The sequence below is a fragment of the Rhododendron vialii genome, chromosome 12a, assembly GCF_030253575.1.
Source record: "Rhododendron vialii isolate Sample 1 chromosome 12a, ASM3025357v1".
NCBI classification, from domain to species: domain Eukaryota; kingdom Viridiplantae; phylum Streptophyta; class Magnoliopsida; order Ericales; family Ericaceae; genus Rhododendron; species Rhododendron vialii.
The window spans coordinates 11,474,875-11,496,881 of NC_080568.1; the positions used below are offsets into that span (position 1 = coordinate 11,474,875).

Here is a 22,007-nt window from a genome sequence, read left to right on the forward strand (position 1 = left end):
CAAAAGATCAAACGAATGGCCTTTCCAGTCGTACGATCTATATTTTTCATTTTTTAAAACTCGTCAAGAACAAAATAATACGCCAAAAAGTACGAGCATCTTGACATGAAGTGGTGAGTAAATTTTTACTTTAAAAAGATATAGGAGCATCAATACGCCAAAAATCGTGCTTGGGTGCAGGCGTATTGACATGAAATGGCGAATAAATTTTATCCTTGAAATAGATAAGAGCATATCTAAGACATGCATCAAAATATGGCAGTATACAATTGTGAAGGGAGAGGGTGAGCTGCATGGATGGAATGGGTGTCGTTCACGGACGGTAATTGAGGCTCAGAGTAGCATTTAGACCTGTTGTTGCCTTCAGTTTCTGGTGAAGCTTCCTAATCCAAGTTTTACAAGGAACCTCAGAAAAAAGGACCCTTTCTAGTAGTTTCTCAAGAGCCACAGAAACTAATTAGTCAACTTTGGGCTCTTAACTGAGATCATAATAATAATTCATCTAAGTTGCATACTCATTTAGAGATAAAATGTGGAGTCCACCAATGTGTGCGCGGCCCAAATTTGTGTGAACGTATGTACAAATGAGTAACTATAATAAGTACGGTTGCAACATGATTGTTAAACTTGTGAATCACATTTGATACAGAATTCTAACAATTGTTACTAAATGTCTGAATGTATAATTTGCTAACGCATTAGATAAGAATACCCCTGACAAAACCACAATATGAAGGTTCTTGAGGGTTTTTCTCAACAAAACCACAGTTTGGAGGGGATGGCGAGACTGTTGTTGATGCTCCAAGAAGCCAGTGTCTTTGGTGATCACGAAGAAATCGTATTGAGGGACCCAAAAATGGGAGAACCCCACAACATGAATCACGTCATAGGCCTCGTAGGCTCACTGCTGCATATCAGCATATGAGAGCCCCACAACAAAGGGTGGGGTTTCCAGCTCCACTGGCCTGCTCTACCAATCTCTCTCATTCTGCTATTAAAAATGCCAAGTCAGAGAAAAACAAATCCATCGCGTGTATGATATTACTGTGTCCCAGCATCCTGAACTCAATTTAACACCAACCTCCATATTATAGTTGCACCAAAGATTACCAGTGCAACGCTGATATTTGCCCAACATACCGCGACATTGATATTTGCCAAACTCGTGTCGTTGACAGACAATGTCAAACTGACTCCTCCCTGAGTCCAATAAATTGCACACGACTAGACTTTTCTACATAACTTCAAGAACAACTACTATACGAATTATATCGTATGCCACATAAAAATTGCTCATGTGCATTCACCTCCCAAAGGTTAAATAGTTCGTGAATTCATCATGGTTACACATTGGATTGCTCGTACTGAATACTTCCATGTTCCAGATCACCAAAAAATACTACCAAGATACAACCTATAAGACAACATGGAGCTAGCATGAAGTATTGAAACCATAGATTATCAGCAATTGTAATGTAGAGTCGAGCAAACAAGCATGCGTCCATCTTTTCTCAATAGTCATGGCTAAAATGAGCAACAAACTACAAATGTTAGTAATATTTAAGGTCTCATACAACAGATTGTGTTGCTGAAATATACAGAAAAAAAATGTCAATTACTCCTTTAGAATCTAATATAATTTTACACATAAAAGCATTAACATCAAATCCAACACTTCGTATTCTCTACGGGTAAAAAAAAAAGTAAAGGATGCAACTTAATAATTTTTCTATAAGAAAGGCAGGTCAATAAAGCCTCTGCAAACTCTTTCTATCTTTTATTTTTATCCCCCTTCAAATGGGACATACTGAAATGTCCTCTGTACGCATTGAAACCACAGAAAGATATCAATCATTAACAAATAGTACACGTCAAATCCTTGGTGAACATATAATTTCACTCTGAGCATCATCAGCTGTTCAATGCTACAATCCAGATCCAAGACTCGCAGAGTCGCAGTATTGTCTTGAATGCTAAAATTTGAAACCAAACCACAAAAAACACACAAAAACAAATAGCAAAATAGGCCCACCCATCGGTCACTGTTGGGATACTTGGCTCACCCCAGGCATTATCCAAGTGCATGTGAGACATTGCATAGCAATCAGTCAGTGGTACTTAATAGTTGCAAGCACCCTGTTACCAAAATTCTTCTTTCAAAAGTCCCATTGACAACCCAACCAAAGCACTTCACCTCAATTACAATTCCATTATTCCAGCCCCAGGACAGCATACCATTTTTATAAACCAATGACAAAGGGAATATGTGCAATAGACTGGCACGAGGCTTGTTTTTGTTTTGGTATAGAACGGGATTTCATTTCCAAGTTCCAACAATGCAACGAAGGATCTAATTAAAAACTTATTTCTAACAGAGACGCATCTCAAATCGAAGTGCCACACAGGATCACCACCCGCAATCCATCTCCATACTCGAGTGATATATCTCTTGGGCACAGCAAAGATCCAACTTAAGGTTTAAACCCCACAAGGCAGGCCTTGGTGATTCAGGGGTGGGAACATCATGGCATTCTCAAAGCACTAAACATACACGTGTAAAAAATGTACAGAGAGTTTAGTATCCATTAGTGAGAGAGTGAATGTGTGCGTATCTACAGAACGTATAAATAGCTGGGGGGAAAACAACAGAGGGAAACGAGAAGAAAACCCAGTTACAAAGACAAACAATAACAGTACCCATGTAATCCCCAATTTATGGGGGCATGGACGGGGAGGACCAGAGACTGATCTAAACTTTGATATATGCACAAAGTGGCTGCTTAGGCCATCCACAGTGGTATAATCAAAAAAGGATAATCAAAAGTTGACACATAACCTTTTGATTATTCACTTAAGAGGTTTCTAAGCTTAACAATATTAAGCTTCACTATCGTCACTTCTAGTCCATAACCAAAATATGGGGTCCACTACAATTTTACTCTCTATCCCCCTCCATTTTCCGTTATTCACTTCCCTCCATTTACGTTTTTTATGGGTTAAAATATATCGATTTCCTCTCTTAATTTTGGGGAAAAAAAGGTGACTTCCGTCCCTCCTATTATGTTTTTTTTTTTTGGTGGTGTGTGTGTGTGTGTGTGGGGGGGGGGGGGGAATAGTAACAGGAAATAAGAGTGAAACACCTTAATCCGGCGACGATGAGTTGAATTGTAGATGATCGAGAGATATGAGTTTCACTTCTGAAGGAAAAGAAAGAGAAATAATTTGTGGGTGAAGTGAAGAAGACGTAAAATAGGCGAAGAAACTTGGCTACATAAAATTTTTATTCTTCAATTTTATTTTTTTTACCAAAAAAAATAAGAGTAGGCGAAGAAGAGAAAAAGAAAATACCAGTTGAAACACGTGTGTATACAAATTTTGGAATTAGTTAACTTATGTGGTGTAGAGTTCACAAATTTTGATTATTGAAAAATGTTGCTAGTTTTGGTTATCCAAAGCCTAAAATTTGATTATTTCTAAGGATGTTGCTAAGTTTGATTATACCATTGTGAGCGATCTTTTGCAACAACATTGTTAACTTTAAAAACAATTGGCATTTGATTATTACCACTGTGGATGGCCTTAGTGCTTACCACTAAAATAGCCGGCCCCTATACCTCCAAAAATTGAGAAACTCAACTGGCGTAGGCCATGATGAACCCATATCCCCAAATCAAAGCCGGAAGGCATTACAGAGGGCCAACCAAGAGACCCGATTCTTGGAACAAAGTAAGCAAATTGCCAGATGCATTCAACAGGTTGACATCATCCAGAATGCTATACATGACCAAAACATCAGAAATGAAAAGAAACACGAGGAAAGTCTTTTTAGGTCAGGGTGAAATTAGTGTATACAGCTCTATCATTTAAAAGTAGCCTATGCAATAACTATACATACAGAATTGCAGGTTGGAAATAAAGCAATGGTACAGTGAGTAAAATGCTGGTGCATTCCATATGCTATGCATGCTCTAATGTAGCTGTTGTAAAATGTGAAAATGCCAGTGTTCTAAAAGTTGGCCGCCTAGGCAGATTAGTCCCCGCCTAGTGCCTAGGCAGTGGTCCAACGCCTAGATTAGGCAGCCAACTAGTCGGGGTCTAGGCGGCAGACTAGTCAGCACCTAGGAGCTAGATGCCCCTTTCTGCCCGACTAGCGCCTAGCGATTATTAGAATATTGGAAAATGCAGAAGTAGAACGCTCATAAGTAGACGGTACTTCATGAGCTATTATGAGCCACTAAAAGTACAAACGACTTAACAAAGATGCATGTTAACAATTAGGTCATATTTCACAAGCAACAGATCCAGCATAAACATCTAATATCTTATAGCAAAACAAGTGCAGCATAGTATGAAATTCTGAATAGAGATTATGTAAAAGATAAGATAAGAGGTGTTATGGGGGAGCATGTTACTGAAGAGATTTAAAGGGTAGAGTTGTTCAGATAGCGTGAATGCTTAAAGTGCACAGGTTACTACCCCCAATTTTGTTTTTCATGTAAAAGCACAGACACGACACGGGACGAGGCAATTTCCTAAATGTATTTTTTTTTTTTGGTAAGAAACATCAAGGGGATTCCACCCATTATGCTAAACGGAATGACATAGAGACAAAAGGAATTCAACAATAGGTAATAATCCCGTATATTTTTCATGTTCCCACAAATGCGAATCTCATATCCAAACATTTTTATAGTAAATATCAACTTAAAATATGAAATATTAAAGAGGGTGACCAATAGCATAAAAAAGCCGCCTTGCAAACAAAGAAAATAGCAAAAAAGTAACAATGGAAGTATAAACCTCTAAACTGCATCTTAGTTTAATCCATGACTTTCCCTAGTATATATCTAGCTCCTTCAAATTCCTTCATCCCGTCCATCTTAAGCACAGTAAACCACTTTTCCAGCCAAAAACCACCATTGTTAATAATCACATCATGATGATGAATCTAAAGAACCTCTTTCTCCCAAAACGTGAACTGTAAAGATTTGATCATAAATTTGTAAATAAATAGAAAGCACTAAACCCATTCAAGAAGCATTACAAAATGATCCAACGCATGTTTGGTCATCGGTCAGCTTTGTCTGATGGGAATTGCCTTTTGGCTAAAGGTCATCAGTGGGCCTAAATTAACGAAAAGTTTGTTTTGAATGATGATAATGTAATCTCCATATGTAAGGTGTTGACTTATATGGCGGGTGTGATCTATGATCCAATATTACTTGGTTGATTCTGTACTTATACACAAAACTATTACTCACAGACACTTGCATTTTCTAAGGTGGTGGCATGCACACGTCCGGCAAGTTTTGTACCACAAGACTCTCTAGACAATAATAAGTCTTCATCACACAATGAAACACATGTCCATGCCATATTGTGAATTTCAATAATAAGTTATTTCACACAGATGACACTCTCCAAAGATGATTCCTATTAGTTGTTTCTTGAACAAAAGCGTGCCACACAAGCCCATCACTCATTGGAGGTATGGGCAGGGGAGAACTGGAACCTTCAACAATATATGCACAAAGTGAATGCTCTCATAATACCATAACTGAAACAGTGGCCCGCCTATACCTCCAAGAACCGAGGAGCTAAAGGGACGTTTTGCCGCAGAACCATACCCCAATCGAAGCCAAAAGGCATGGCAGGCCTAGAGAGCCAATTCAATTTCTGTGCACATTATCATGCTTCCTTCATTCATAGTCCAAAGCATAGTTATTGCACAAGAGGATGAAACACATTAAGTTTGGAAAAATAACCTGCAATCCAATGCACCAATGAAAAGATTCTCATTTACATTTTTAACTTTTAAGAATTCTAAATCTTGAACTTCCAATTTGGTTATTGAAAGGCAATCCAAGATAGATATTGTTTGTTTAGTTCATAAACGCTTACCAATCCGAGTCAATACACTTAATGTATAAACTCAAATCATCATTATTCTCATACTTGCATAATAACATACTCCCTCCGTCCACCTTTGTTGGTCCATCTTGGAGATTCCAACTTATTAAGGAAACAAAATATTTGTAAGATAAATTTCCTTTTTTGCCCTTCAATAAAAAATTTGGACCAAAAGTGAAATTTTAAATACACAAAAAAAAAAAAAAAGAAGGGCGAAAAAGGAAAATCACTCTCTTTTGCACATTGATGTGACTAGATGAACAATCTTTGTGGGACTTAAAAAAACATGTTTGTGGACTAACAAACGCGAACGGAGGGAGTATGTATAATGGTAGCCATGTACATGGCATGTCGGGTCCTGATCTTTCGTGCAAATATTGTATCAATGTGTAATATGTGTAGTGTTGTCCCAATTATTCGACATGATAGTCCCAATGATTCACAACTTGTTGTCCAGAAGAAGTCAATAGAAAAAGTGTTACATAACCATTTGAATCCAAATGATCCAACTCATATCACATTAAAGTAAATTCATCTTTACAAGAATGGCAAGTATTTCAGCCTTACACAACTTTAACCTATCAATGTTCTCCAAACATGGTTTAAAACCTCTTTAGTGCGTGTTTGCAAGAATTGTTTTTGCAGATTTTAAGATTCTAGCTTTTCAAAATCAGTAGGAATATTTGCCAAAAATTCTAGATAACGGATTCTAGGATTCTACAGATTCTGAAAAAGCCAAAAAAGGAATAAAATTCTCAAAATCCCAAAACTCAGTTTGGGTACCTTTCGGGATTCTGCAACACAAATTCTCAAAAAAGGAATGAAATGCTCATAATCTTGCAACTGCAACAAACAAGTTTCTCAACTTCTAACAAAATCTGAAATATAAAATCTGCAACAAAATTTGAAGCTAAAATCTAAAATCTGTATCTACAGCTATCACAAACACAGCCTTAGTCCTGTTTGGCTCCAACCAAAATTTTATAATCGCTAACGAACGCCAAATACGCATGGGAATTGTTAATAGCCAGGATAAACACTCCACCAAGTCATTTCTCAAACTTCAACAGCAAAAAAAAAAAAAAAAAAAGTTTCAAAAAACAATACGAATTCTAAGGCAACAATTTCAAGAGACGAATATATCGCAAACTGTGAATTAACCCATGAGTTGTAGGGTTCACCACCAATACAAGGCCAAAATGGATTCATCTATCGAATGTACTTATTTCGGTTTTTTGAATTGAAACAGAAACTGAAAATTAGGAATCATAAATTTTTGACAGCTATTGTTGCATGATCACTTAAGTGACTAGCCACATTACTCTATAGGGGGTTGACAACTAAGCATGAAGGCTTTGAGTTTGGCTCAAGTTGCTCAGGTGCCCGAACCCTTCACTCATTTTGAAGGATGATTGCTTGAAACTACAACCTGGCCCCCACATCTATGCATGTGAGAGGGTTGTGGTTCTTTCTACTCCTGCATTAGGAATCACAATAGGTGTCCTAATAAATAATAATTGTTTGGTAAGAAAGAGAAATATCCGCAGGGATACAACAACGTATTGGCCCTGAATACGCTGGCCATTTGGGAATTCTTCAAGCTCTAGCGGATGAGACAAAATTGATTTTCGAAGAGAATCTTCTTTCATTAAAGGAGATACTCGTTTATTCAGGATTGGGCTCCATAGCAGTTATATCCATTTTATTAAGTTATTCAGTAATTCCTTGTGGTGGGATCTATCTTAAATTTTTTCCATTTTGTTCCATCTCTATTGTTTCTTCTCTACTGCAACTACTGCATCCCTCTTGTGCTACAGACACTATTGCTCCCTACACCCTTTCCTCTGTTGCAGATCTAGTCTACGATCCCCGTCTGCTGCCCCTCTCAACCATTGCTGACCTCTGCTCTGCTACTGCTGCCTCCATTTCTCCTACCGTTGCCACTGATTTTTTTCCCTCATGGCTTGGTGCCACATTGGTTTCAATACAAACTTCATCAACATAGGGCACTACATAATCGTTAATCGACAATGTTGAATTGAGTTCCTTTGTTTATTCCACACAATATCTTCGCAAATTATGTGGCGGCTTAGTAACCTAATTTTTGCCTAAATATTTGGAAGGAGCTTGCTGGATTTTACCGTAATTCATTGTTTGAAACATTAAAGTTGCATGGAGCAGTCAGCGTTCCACACAATTGCCTATTCATGATATCTCGAAACCCCCTAAATCCCAATCTCTTCATCCACCCTCAGACAATGGTTCAATAATTTCAACCTTAGTAGCAGGAATCTTCTAAAAGGGGTGCGCTCCCTAGACGGGAGCTCACTCCTAACTTATCGGGCCGTTAAGGCAATTATTCTCTTACTTCTAAGGGAATTATGCCATTGTGGAAATAAGAAAATGAGAATCATATTAGTCAAGAAGTTTTGCAAATTGAAAATATATATCTTCCAATAATTACACTTTAAGATCGGAAATTTTTTTGGTATCTGTCACTTTTCCTTTAATGGTTAATTATTTAAAGATTTAAAGATATTTTATATAATTTATATATGCTCCTTGGGGCGCTACCAACCTTAGGAGCTTCTAGGTGCCTCCGCTCTCCTGCCCCCACTTCATGCTACTAAGATTTCAACACAAGCTTCACCCACATTAGTTTGCCATAATCAATTATCCTTAACTTTTGGTGCTCACTTGGTGGTTTAGTACTATGACAAAAAGTCAAAAACACTGCACTTGTCTTAAAGGAAAGAGATTAGTTTGCACCCTATCAATAAACAACATTCATTGCGCCAAAATAATGCTTCAGTAACTATATCAAAAGAGGCAAGATAGCGTGGCACTATTGCACATAGCATTCATTGGCAACCAGCCTAGAACCATACATTTTCATAACTGAGGTTATTTATCCTTTCCTACGGATACCTGCTATCAAATATTGCATCCCACCCCCTTTCCAAATAGGGGAAGAAGCAAGTTACCAGCATACCTCGACCACTAACATTCCTATTGAAATCCTTTCAGCATATCAAAACATCAATAGCAGATTTCCCACAAACAACAAATTTTTAAGTTCTTATACCTACAGTGCAAAAGCATGAACTTTTGCTTAGACTCCACTTACTACTTTATTTAGTTGTAAGAAAAGAATCCCAGGATGGAGGTCCATATCAGATTAGATCACAGAAACATGACTCTTGAATGCTTTCCACGGCTAGGGTTACAATTCACGATTCTTCACCATTCAATACGGCTAGGGTTACAATTCACGGCTTGACACAATTCAATGGGTCATCACTCATCGATACGAATAGGTTCCATGAATCAGAAATAGCTGTGAGTCGTAAGTGAATTGGTGGACCCAATCGGTGAATCATTCAATTCACTTTCAATTTGCTAAATTCAATTTTGACTCTTTTTTGGCCTCCTCATTGTTGTAGAATGGTTCAACTATTTTTTTAAGGTCCTTAGCATCGTTATAAGCCATCTTTTGACTATATTTCTCTTATTTAATCTCAAATACAGATTTCCCTTTTGTTAAGTACTATACGCAATAAAGGGGAAGATTTATTATAACCACCCTAAGGACCTTCGAAGGGTTTGTTTTGTACTTTTAACCTTAGTAGCAGGATCCTTCTAAAATAGGTGCGCTCCCTAGAGGGAAGCTCGAATCAGCGCTCCCAAGACGGGAGCTTGATGGTAGCTTGCTCCAAGACGGGAGCTTATCGGGCCGTTAAGGCAGTTATTCTCTTACTTTTAAAGGAGTTATGCCATTGTGGAAATAAGAATATGAGAATCATATTAATCAAGAAGTTTTGCAAATTGAGAATATATAACTTCCAATAATTACACTTTAAAATCCAGAAGATTTTCAGTAAGTATCACTTTTCCTTTAATGGTTAAGTATTTAAAGATATTTTATATACATATTTTTATATAATCTATATACACTCCTTAGGCACTCCCAACCTTAGGAGCTTCTAGGTGTCTCTGCTCCCCCACACCCACTCCCGCTCCCTCTCCCACTTCGTGCTACTAAGCTTTTAGCTCTTTTCCATAGAGAAGACCATAAGTACGTTTCACGAATCCTTACCTATTACTCCACATGATTATCAATTCATCGTTTAAAACAAGCTTTCAACTGATTTAGGTCTACAATTTTCCTCATCTCTTGCAAGTTGCAATAGAAGCAACTTACCTATTACTCCACACTCCACATGATTATCAATTCATCGTTTCAAACAAGCTTTCAATTGATTTAGGTCTTAAATTTTCATTTACAGCACATACATAAAAATATACACACATCTGTCACCAATTCAATAAATTTTCATTTCGGTCTAAAACATTTGTTACCCAAACCCATAAATATACTTTCCCACGTACTATAGAAATAATGACCCAATCGGAGTGATTCACGATTCGACTCAATTCAAATCATGATTGGACAACCTTGCAACCATGTCAACTAAAATGATTGGGTGCATAATACAACCAAAATTTTCCAATAGAAGAAAATAGAACAATTTGCATCTCAAACTTCAACTCCGACAACCTTAACCAAAGAACAAGGGGATTGCAAGGTTATATTGCGAAGTTATCAACATTGCTAGTACAGCATGGGCCAGGGTGAGAACACAACACCTTAGAACAGAAGAACTTGCATCATTATGTAATTCGATGTTGGTAAATAGAGTAAACTGAAAAAGACATACCGAATCTACATCTACAAGTATAAGAACTTCAAAAAGGAAGATATAAGATTCTACAAGTATAAGAGACATAAGAATCTACAAGTATAAGAACTTCAAAAAGAAAAATATAAGAATATCCAGATGGAACCACGTAGCAAATCACACAAGGATCTAGCCAACATAAAACATAACACCAGGAACCTTAGAACCTAAAATGATACTCAATAACTAGATGGACAGTTTAACACCAACCAGAAAAAATTTAAGGATACTTACATGTGTGGCGGAATGGAGACATGACCCCTGAAAAGATGATAGGCATATTAAACACATTTTACTTTATATGATATGCATTTTGATATCATCTTATAAACAAGAAAAACAGGAAAACAAACAGGGTGACTCACTGAAAAGTAATTTTACGTCAAGGCTGCAGCAATACACCTCCTGCGCGTAGTCCTCCAGAATGACAAAGCCATGGATCAGATGCAATGCAACTTCATTAGAATGTGTATCTATTTGAAGACGCGAATAATACAAAACAACAGCAAACATTCATAGACAGCTCTCTCACTAAGATAGCAACCTCACTACAAGGTAATGAACACATTTTAACTAACAAGAAGAAACCATTAAACTAAGAACATGCTAATGCATGTCCAACTAGCAAACATAGTTGCATAGTTAGAAAGGTTCAGCAGATGCATTTCACTCCTAAATGGTACAAACTGCAACAACCAGGAACCAATAACCAGAGAAATTCGCCAAGTGAATTACCATTCTGGGACTACCACGTCACTACTACTAAAAACCATCATGGAAAAACAGAAGCACAACTTCAATACACAGATCAAGCTATGTAGTTCAACGTGTCATAGAAAGCTCCTAGAAAACAAACCAAGGTACCTTCTCCAGAGTGCCTTTTATGCATCTAAAGCACTGAATGGTTGCTTCATAGCACTGGTAGAATCTCCTGAATGAAAAATAGAATTAGATTCTCCAAGATCCAAGTAGAAAATTAAATTGACAAGATTGATCGATTAAACTAAGAAAGACAAAAGGTAGTCAATGTACTACTGCCAAGGAACACTATCAATTCAAAACCCCAGAAACAGGATAAAAGTTCATACAACCACAATTAACCTTCAGGGCAAAGGAGGGAAAAGACGACACAGAAATGGATACCCAGCAATCTTGGGAAGTAGTCCGAAAAGCTAAAAAATAACAAGCATCTACAACTTGTACTCCAATATTCTGAAGCATTTCGTACCCACAGATGAAGTTCCAGGAACTCATCCGAAGTACAAACATATCAAAGATAAATGAGTATTTCACGTTTTTATTTTAAAAAGAAACAAAAAAAACTATTAACGGTCACCATCAAGAATTATTACAAGCGGAAGAAAAAACGCCTTCGGCGAGTTGTCTTACAATAGAAACAGAAAACATTCCACTGCAAGGACCGCCAAGAGGTCTCCAGACTCTCCACACCAAACATCTTCTCTTCCAACTTCCACCACGCCAAGAGCTGTCCCCGGAGCTCTTAAGCCAGCATAGAGAAGATAAAGAAACATAAATGCTAATGGATTAGAGACTCATATAAAGATAGCCATTATGCACAAATATCTAGTGCAACTGCGTTTCTGGACTCAGAAAATCAGCATCATTTTTCACTTGCCCGTGATGAAAGGATGGCTCAGTGCCTGTGATACTGTTATCCTCTTGTCTGGATCTAACACAAAAACTTTTTCCAGAAGATCTCTGAAATTGGCTAGCATCTTCGGATCCTCACCAGGAGAGCTCGTAAATACTGCAGCTATATCTTTTGGTTTGATTGTAGGGATCAACCTCTTCATAGTCTGCATAACAAATAAGAAGATCAATTAACTTGTACGAACAGGACACAGGTACATCTCAGAACAGGAAACAAGACAAATATTACTTCAGGTTCTATGTCTACCTTCTTTGTAACAGGATCCTCTTCTGTGGCAAGAAAATTCAAATCCTGGTCAAAATGCTGTTCTGTAAAAGCTCCCTATCAGAAGTGGAGAAAAAAGAGGAGAGAGAAATTAATCAGAAACAAGAGAAGTGATGATGAAAACTAGATACCTAGTTAACTGCTAAATATCCCAACTAAAAGTGATAAATGAACAAGAGAAGTTAACAAAAAGAGGAACTTATACACAGCTCTGAATAAGTGAACCTGATACTTACCTTTCTGAGCATCTTCTTTGGGAATGAACCTTTTAATTCCATATGAAGGCGAAGCATGTCATTATTTGTAGCACCTGGGAAAAGGACTTTCCCGGTATAGAGCTCAAATAAACAACAACCAACTGACCAAATATCCATTGGGTGGTCATAAGACAAGCCCAGAACTGCAGTAGAAGCAAAAGAATTTCTAAATGGTTCTCTTCCAGAAAAATAAAACATTATCTAGACATCCAGTGACAATAAAACAACTACAATACTTCGCTTATTGAAAAAATCAATAACAAAACTTGAGAGTAGTACGTACTTATTTCAGGGGCACGATAAAAGCGGCTCACAAGGTAAGGCGTAATTTCATTTTTACCAGCAAACATGGCATTACCAAAATCACAAAGTTTCAGCACATTTTTCGCTTCATTTACCTGAAAGGGAAAATGATCAGGACTGCAGAAGTTAAGATCAGCAAAGCAAATAAGTAAGCCAACTTTAATAGAATTCTCTGTACCTACCAGCATATTGTCCGGCTTTATATCACAGTGAAGAACACCACAGTTTCTGAGATGCTTTAGAGCAATAAAAAGTTGCTTCGCATAAGTTCGCACCGCAGTTAATTTAAGCCCAATGTTACGACCAAACTTCTTTAAGACCTCACGCAGATTCATATGAAGGGATTCAAAAACTAAACAAAGATGATTCCGGTACTTAAAAGACGAAAGGAAACGAACACAGTGGCGCTTGTTGTCAGGATCAGCACCAACTAGCTTCTTTAATATGATCAATTCCTCCTTACCAGCCTTATGCCTGCATACATTCAAGTAAGAAAAGTAGTTAATTCACAGAAAATCAGGGCCTCTAGCAGTGTTGCCAAAACGGGGAAACAAAAAAAAAAAATCCAAAATTAGCTCAAGAAAGCAAGAGGAAAGGGATTCATTAGTTACATGGTCTCATTGTTACGTATTATCTTAATTGCCACTTCTTCTGGATCACCAGGTCCAGCCTTAAGATCCTTTGCACGCACTACAGTTGAGAAGACACCTTTTCCATGAGCAGCAGTAACCTCATATCGGCCATCAAGTATTTCACCAAACCGGTGGCCTGCATACAAAAATGTGAAAGCATGAGAAGAGGTGAAGATAATCAACTCAAAACATCACAAGGCAACAGGTTGTGAGACAAAACATTGAAAACATACAGGGAAATGATTAATAAGCAACGAATTACTTACTATAATACCCTTCAGCATCATCCCAATTGTCATGAATACCACTTCTTTCAATTGCCAAACCATCTCCTTTCCCCTGTAAGACCAAAATACATGCATGGAGACTCAGTATAATTATGAACGACATCGGTCACACATGCATAGCGCAGAAAGCAATGTGGGAGTACCAACAAAAATTTAAAAAGCTGCACATCTACTAGAAAAATTTATCACAAGCTGAACTAATCATCATTGAGCCAGGAAAATGCAATATATTATGCGGATTAAAAATGCAACACGGTATTAACATGAATAGATCTTAATTCATCCACAGCAGATAATCATCCGTCCTTGACTCAATCAGATGGAAGTCAGCAATCAATTATCAATATAGAAAACGTAGTTTTAGCATCCGATAAGCGAAACCTTTGATCAGTCAAAATATCCAATCAAAGTGAGCTGGATCAACCATTATTTAGTGAGTAGTTGTCGACAACTTCCCAAAAAGAGCTGTCATTTGAGAGGGGCATCTTCTTCTCCAATTCTAAAAGTAAGACACTATCCGAAAGTAAAAAGGCTTGGATAAGAAATATCAGCCTAAAACAAACAATAATAGGTAGGCAATGTAATTACACTTATACAATATATATACATGTAACTTTGGAAACATATTACATATTCAATAGTAATGTATAACACATTGAAAAGCAGATCTTGTTCAGTTTCTGGAATACTGACATCGTCTAGCTTTCTAAAAATGTCAAATAGGATGTTATAAACACAACACTTACTGTTTTACGAACTCCAGCAGGCGACTCTCCAAAAATGTCATCCCGAAAGATATCATCTGACCTTTCACTCTGCGAAATCAAACGGAAGAAAAATCATTGACCCATATAGAAACCACCATAAAAATATGTAGATATGATACTAACAATAAAATAATATGGGAATCAAGCTTTTTGTCAGAAATCAGAATCAGGGACACATAAGAAAAGAGGCAATCCAAGCAGTAAAGAGACGCAATACTTCAACAAGTACATTAACTTTTTGGCAACAAATCACACCTTAGGAGTACCCTCTCCCAGTCCTCCAGCACCACAAGTCCTCTCGAAAGAAGATATCCCATTTTGTTGCGGAGATTTTCCCACATTAAATGATAAGTCAGTAACACAGGTATCGACACCTACACTCCTGTCATCAAGAGTTTCTGGAGTACCACTGACGGTAGCTGCCACCTGAGAAGTTTGTTCAACATCGTCTGTACCTGTCCATGTCCATTAATTGTCAGCATAAACAGATATCACATCGTAATACAACTAACATTGAAATGCAAGATAAAGATATGTGTTGAACTGTCAGCATCAATTATCAATGTCCCTAAAAACATAACTCGCAATTAAGCACATCCAAATACTGGAGGAACTCAAAGCATTTATGCTAAATCCAACTAGTTAAAAACACTGGCTAATTAATGAACAAATAAGGTATTGCACAATCGACCCTCATGTGCAACACGTGGCAATTTACATGAATAGGTCACACACAATAAACCCATAAAATGTCAGAAATAGAAAGGCCTAACAATACTGGCACACAATATTTATCTAAACTTCAGTGAGCTCAATGCTTGAAAGCAAACTAGACCAATTGATCCACTAAAAATTCTAAAATTACTAATCTCTCCAACCTAAAGCAACTACTTGACAATTTTTAGACATGAAATAGCAAGGTGTGTATCTCAAAGAAACTCACCCTTATCCTCCGACTGAGGCTCGTGTCGTTGATTTAACTGCTTACATTTATATTTTTCAAGGATAGCTTGCCTTCGCCTTCTACTTTCCTCCTTGATTCTGTTAAGATCTTCTTCCTCTTCCTGCTCCTCAAGTTGCAAAACCATCCTTTCTTGATACTCATCTTGTTCAACTTTATCTCTGCCACCAAAATAACAAAAGATGTAAGCATCACAATGAAGCAAAACTCCAGTTCCCAAAACAAACAGGGGAGTGATTTTCACTCCCTTTATGATATCCACGCTTCCTTTATTGTATTTAGTGTTGGAAGTGTATCTACTTTTCATCACTAAAAGACAAAAAAAGGAGTGTGGATATAAAAAAATGGAATGTGAAAATCAATTTCCAAACAATAATATGAATGTTTATGAAGAACAACTACCTTTTAGATTTCTCTTCATGCTCAGCCAGAGTACCAATTTTAGCAGAATGAGTTTTTTGTGGATCATTTTTCCTGGCCCCGTCCCTGTGGTCTGTTTCATCACGTCTCCTACGCCTGGAGTCATAGTACCTATCTCGATTATCAAAACCATCATCAGCGTGTTTCTCGTAAATACGATGCCTGGTAGACATTTCTTTATCCCTTTCTCTGTCTCTACTTCTTTCCCTTCCGCTCTCCCTATGCCATTTCCTCTCCTTCTCGCTCTCCCTCCTCCTCTCTCTCACCCTTTCTCTGTCCTCTCTTTCCCTGTCCTTTTCTCTCTCCCTATCTCTATCTCTATCTCTATCTCTCTCTCTATCTCTATCTCTATCTCTATCTCTCTCTCTATCTCTATCTCTATCTCTATCTCTCTCTCTATCTCTATCTCTATGCTTGGCCCCACCAATTCCTCTCTCCCTGTCCCTGTCCCGGTTCTGTTCCCTCTCCCTTTTTCTATCCCTATCCATGTCCCTACCCGCCCTATCTCTGTTCCAAGTCTCCCGACTACCCTCCCTATCTCTGTCCCAAGTGTCTTGGCTGTGGTGCCGGTCCACTCGCCTTGTAGTAGATCTGCCATAACTAGAACTACGTTCCCTTTCTTTATCCCCAAACAAATCTCTATACTCATGTCTGTGTTCTCTATTCTGTCCAACCATTTTGTCATCATCAGAATCACAAATACTTCTCCTGTTATCCGGGTACTGTGGAGAATCCCTTTGATTTGTTTTTTTCATGAGGGAAGCCTTTTCTAGAACACTTTGCGACCCAGACCTTCCCCTTTCCTCATCATGCGACTTTGATCTATTCCTACCAAGAACCTCTTCACACAATTTGGCATTTAAAGGTGAGCCTGGCACATTTTTCTGCCTGTCCCCATTGTTTTCAGACGTCAAGGACTTCATATGGACCCTCAAATCAATGTCATCATCATAGTAGCTCCTTACCTTGATGCTTCCTTCAAGAGGAGGGGACTCAGACCCTGTATCTGGCATATAGTTTTCCCTAATAGATTCCAGTCCAATATCACCATTCATGCAAAGATCAGAACTTGCATTCCCCAGCAAACCAACCTCTTTAGGGATTTTACTACCATCAATCGAAATAAAATTTTCAGTTGGGGTCACATTAATCACCAAAACCTCATCACTCTTGTCCTCCTCTGACAACTTTGAGTGAAGAAAACTTCTACCCAAACTGCCTTCCACAGTATGACTAGATTTAAGGCCATACTCATCATGAGCTATGTGAATTTCCTGCATAAATAACATACATAAAATTGATCAAGGGCACAAATTCCAGGTACATAAGCACCCAACATGAGGAGTAAAAAAGGATGCTCGATAAAAACATGTAAAAAACAAAAGCTTCTAACCAGTTCATAAAATATTGAAAGCCATCTGTCTTCAGGACACAGCTAGAATAAATTCTGCCTGAAAAAATAAAAAGAAATCGTGGAGTGCAAATCTGTTTGGAATACAAGTCCCGCATCTGTACGGTGGTTCTAACACGTTTAGAAGGAATCAGAAACTCCATGTACTCCAACAATGTCATTATGAACACAGTTTACGATAAAATCACTCAGGAAAACACAAATCAATAGGCAGCTCTGCTTGTTTGCTGAGAAACCTACCTACTTTGGTTTCTAACTTTCTAACCCACCCAATTTAGTGTCCAACTTGATTTAGAGCATCTCCAACACTACAAGAATTTAGGTAGTCCAAGAACCTTAAAAAGTGTAGAATTCCCAACTACCCACCGGCTACGAACATACTCATACCTATATTCTCTATTTTAGCTATTCATCCAATCTAACGTAACATGGTTGAATGAACTTGCTTATCCCCCAATGGAGGTCTAAACTTAGCTAGTGAAAAGAACCAGAGTCGTTTTAGCTATTACACTTGGTATTTACTCTGGAAAGAATGTTCCAAAATCTCATGAAACGCTAAAAATTTAGTGATCCAAAGCGACCCCCGTGGTTTTAACTTTTCCAGTAATGTCAGATGTTATAAGCTAAACCATACATGGATTGGAGTTTTGGTAAGACAACATATGAATTGGTCATTGCTCCAAATATGTGCATTCCAATATCTTAACAATAACCCACAATCAAGCATGTCACTTATCACCATTCCAGCTAATATAGGGCCGGAGGTATTTTCCCTAGACAAGTAAACTAGGTCACTAGAGAGTAGAGTTTTGGAGCAGTGAAAACAGCTCGTGGCTGGCTATTTTCATTTGAGCCTTCCTTAACAGGCCTTTTGGATTGAGAAGAAGCGATAGAAAAGAATAGAGTTTGGCATTTCACCAAAATAGATAGATTTCGCGGGAGATAAAGTTGGGATTCAGATCCTCACAATGCACAAGAGTATGAGTCTTCTGTGGAACCCATACGAGATACCTCCAACAAACTGTCTGGAGCAGTTACAGGACAGGATCCTTTTCTGTAAACATACTAAACACAAACCAATAAAAACTCGTACTTTTTCTTCAATTCTCACTTCTTCAGTAATTCCAACAAGTGATAGAATTCTACTTCTATTCCCCCACACGAACAACTACCCCCTCCCCACCCCCCCCCCCCCCCCCCCGGTTCGAGAAGCTCTACAACTACAAAGTGAAAAAAATTTCAGAATTCTACTTCTATTCCCACCCCCCACCTGTTTGAGAAGCTCTACAACTACAAAGTGAAAAAAATTCCCTATGACCCAATTACCAAGACATAGAAAGAACAAATTCTGCGGACATCTTGCCCGGCGTCTCTCACAACCAAGCAGATAACAAAAGAAAATACGAAACTTATGACACCGAATTGCGTTTATGGGATTCACTCCGAACTTCAGCCGCCTTAATTCCACCAGACTCCACGTCCACTCAATTCTCCTCTCTTACAAAATTGAAATTTTTACTCTCCCCCAAATTTACCAAGTGCAAAAAAGAACAGATTTTGCAGATACCAAGCAGTTAATAGAAGAAAATACCAAATGTAAACGAACAGTAAAGAGGAATTTCAACCCACCGAATTGCGATTATCGGATTCACTCCGAACTCCGCCCAAGTCCTCGTCTTCTTCGACAATCTCCCCTTCCTCCATATCATCATAATTAGGTCTCGAATTCGAGGACGGAAGAGGGAGAGGGAGAGTAACCTCCCCCACCTCTTCTTCTACCTCCCGTTTTCTTTCGTCTTCGACTTGGACTTCTTCTTCTTCTCCGTGCTTTCGGCTGCTGTGGCGGCGGTGGTGCCGGTGACGATGGTGCCGGTGCTTGCGGCGTTTCGAGGGCTCTTCTGCGTCGCCGTCGGGAGAGGAACGGCGGTGCTTGCAACGGGTGGGTTCTTGGGCGTCGCTTGCCATGGTACTCTCTCTCTCTCTGGAAGAGGAAATCTAGGGTTAGGGTTGGGGGAAAATTGGGGGTAAGATCGAGATGAAATTATTGAAATTATTGGGGAACTTGAATATGAAAAGGAACGAATATGTGATTTGGATTAATGGAAATCTGTTAAGGGTAAACAACGTTAAACCCCCCTCAACTAACCCTCATTTTTACTTTGCCTCCTTAATTTTTGAACTCAATACTTAACACCCTCCTACTATATGTGTATCAGAAATAAGTATTGACGCTGTTAACTGGCCCAGACCTGTCATTGGCCTAGCTCCGTCCGGATGGAAACAACTGCAACCTCAGGATCCGTCGTCCAAAGACTGAATCGAGCCAAAACTTCTAAACATGTTTCCACGGCATAAAAGTCTGTTTTAAGTTCTTCAATCCTTCATGAGATGGTCGCTATTTCATGACAAAATTATTTTTTGAGGTCGGCCACTTTATGCATGTATTGTAAAAATTAGGTCGACTTTCACTCTTTCACTGATTCGAAATCACATGAATATTGTTATTGTTGTCGTGATAAGGTGAAAGTAGTGAACTTTGATAAATGTAAAAATAGTAAATCAATCTACTTCCCTATGCACATTGATTGATTTTATTGTGTTATTTTTGGCATTTGAACAGATGGAGCCCACCTCAATTCAAGTGGAATGAAAATGGAAGAATTCCGACCCATGCTTATTCAAAATTGGTGCAATAATGGAGAGTGCACCTTCAGGGAAAACAAAAAATGGAGAGAGCTAATTAAGAAGGACCAACCCTATTAGAAGCACCCGAAGGGGTACATTTGAAACTTAATCTAAGCCATTCATTCTACTTGATTCGATTAAATAAATTTAGCTACCAAAAATAAGCCATGCAGTTGCGTTTTGCGTATTGGTAGGCTCCGTTCCAGAAACTTTCTTAAAAAATAAACAGCTTATTTCACATTTTCAAACTAAAAAATAATATAAATAAAAATAATTTTTTAATTTTTTTGTATCGTATAAAAGATCTCATCGAGATCTTTCAAACAAGATCCATATTGTATATTTTTAGATTTTAATAAGCCCATAATTTTTGAGCTTGAAATCGTCTTCTTAAAAAATAAGCAGCTTATTTTGGTTATGGAACGGGGCCGTAGTGATATAAATAACAAAAGTTCAACCTATGACTAAGTTCTAAGAATATTTACAATACTATAACCAAAAGTAAAAAGTTTTTAAAGTTAACAATGTTAGTGTAAAATATGACTCACAATACTATAATAAAACTTAACAATCTCCTTAGAAATAATTAGAAATAATCAAATTTTAAACTTTGAATAACCAAAACTAGCAACATTTTGACAATAACTAAATTTAATAGACCCTGATGTCCGAGATGTTCGGCGTTCTCCGGGAGATGTGTTCCGGGAAGTGAGTTTATTACTGTTTTTCTGTGTTTTTTACCGGCGGGTCTCCCCCGTCCGGTATCTGTACCAGGTTGTATCGGGTGGGTGATAATCTTGTTTGTTTTTGGCTAGGGTTTAGCTTGTTTTCTTAGGGTCTGTTTTATTTCGTGTTACTGTAACCTGGATTTCATTTTTGGTCTCACCATGGTCTCGTGGGTCTGGCTTTGCCGGTGTATGTGTCCCCGTGACTGAAGCTCGCCATGACAGCGGGGGCTTGCCCGGAGTGGCATCCTTTTGCTCGTGGCTGCGAGGGCTCACTGATTTCGTCGGTGACTCTTCGCGCTATGAGCCGGCCGATGTCGTGTTCAAAGAGCAGTTCCATGGGGGTTACTGGAGATTGCATCAGTGTTTCGTGCCTATGGTTTAAGCTGGGTTTTCCGCTGAATACTCTACTACCAAATCGAATGGCCAAACCCAAGTCATAACGCATGTACAAGTGCGCAAGCAATACTATGAGCGTGTCTTTTACAATGTCCCGAAGGACTAAAATTTGCAATAGCAAGGATTGAGAGCGGAGGGCCATACTGAAGGATTATGTGACTAGATCCAAACCCAAAGGGATAGAGATACCCAGCTAGCACAGAAGAGATCCAGGAAGTGACAAGTTGAGGCACTTATAGCAACTCCTCGGCACACATTGTTAGCTGCAAACTCCGCCAAACCATTAGAAATCGCTTGGGCAACCAGAATGAGTAGATAACGCGAAAGGGGATCCCCTTGCCGAATTTCACAAGTTGGCACGAAGGATCTGGATCTCTGCCCATCAACCAAAATAGAGAAAGACACCGTGATAATACACTGGCGTATCCAACCCACCCATTTCTGACGAAAACCCATAACCCGCAACAAACTAAGAAGAAAATTCCAGTTAACTCAATCATACGTTTTATTCTTATCCAGCTTTAAAGCAAAGAAAGTTTTCTTGCCATTCCTCTTTTTCCGTATAAATTCCAAGG

At 38.3% G+C, this 22,007-nt stretch overlaps 1 protein-coding gene and 1 pseudogene across 20 annotated transcripts; both read right to left on the reverse strand.

The window, feature by feature from the left end:
• Positions 1 to 598: 598 nt before the first annotated feature.
• Positions 599 to 19,695, reverse strand: LOC131311926 (uncharacterized). Of its 20 annotated transcripts, none has more exons than XR_009195646.1 (19): positions 19,253 to 19,693; positions 16,195 to 17,486; positions 15,775 to 15,953; positions 15,087 to 15,286; positions 14,811 to 14,879; positions 14,044 to 14,116; positions 13,757 to 13,913; positions 13,328 to 13,619; positions 13,126 to 13,240; positions 12,822 to 12,985; positions 12,568 to 12,642; positions 12,286 to 12,466; positions 12,039 to 12,149; positions 11,514 to 11,580; positions 11,015 to 11,066; positions 10,884 to 10,910; positions 1,082 to 1,414; positions 875 to 988; positions 599 to 816 (listed from the first exon to the last, which is right to left on the reverse strand). XR_009195646.1 is itself a non-coding variant. In XM_058339564.1 (14 exons), exons 1-14 carry the CDS (start codon positions 19,586 to 19,588, stop codon positions 11,998 to 12,000), a joined length of 3,252 nt encoding a protein of 1,083 aa, XP_058195547.1. In that variant the 5' UTR covers positions 19,589 to 19,695; the 3' UTR covers positions 11,823 to 11,997. The 20 variants fall into 20 exon arrangements, 2 of the variants coding, with proteins under 2 accessions (XP_058195547.1, XP_058195546.1); XR_009195645.1 differs by having other exon boundaries at positions 875 to 991; XR_009195651.1 differs by having other exon boundaries at positions 599 to 988; positions 11,015 to 11,054.
• LOC131312189 (small nucleolar RNA snoR100) lies at positions 5,607 to 5,705 on the reverse strand (annotated as a pseudogene).
• Positions 19,696 to 22,007: the final 2,312 nt, after the last annotated feature.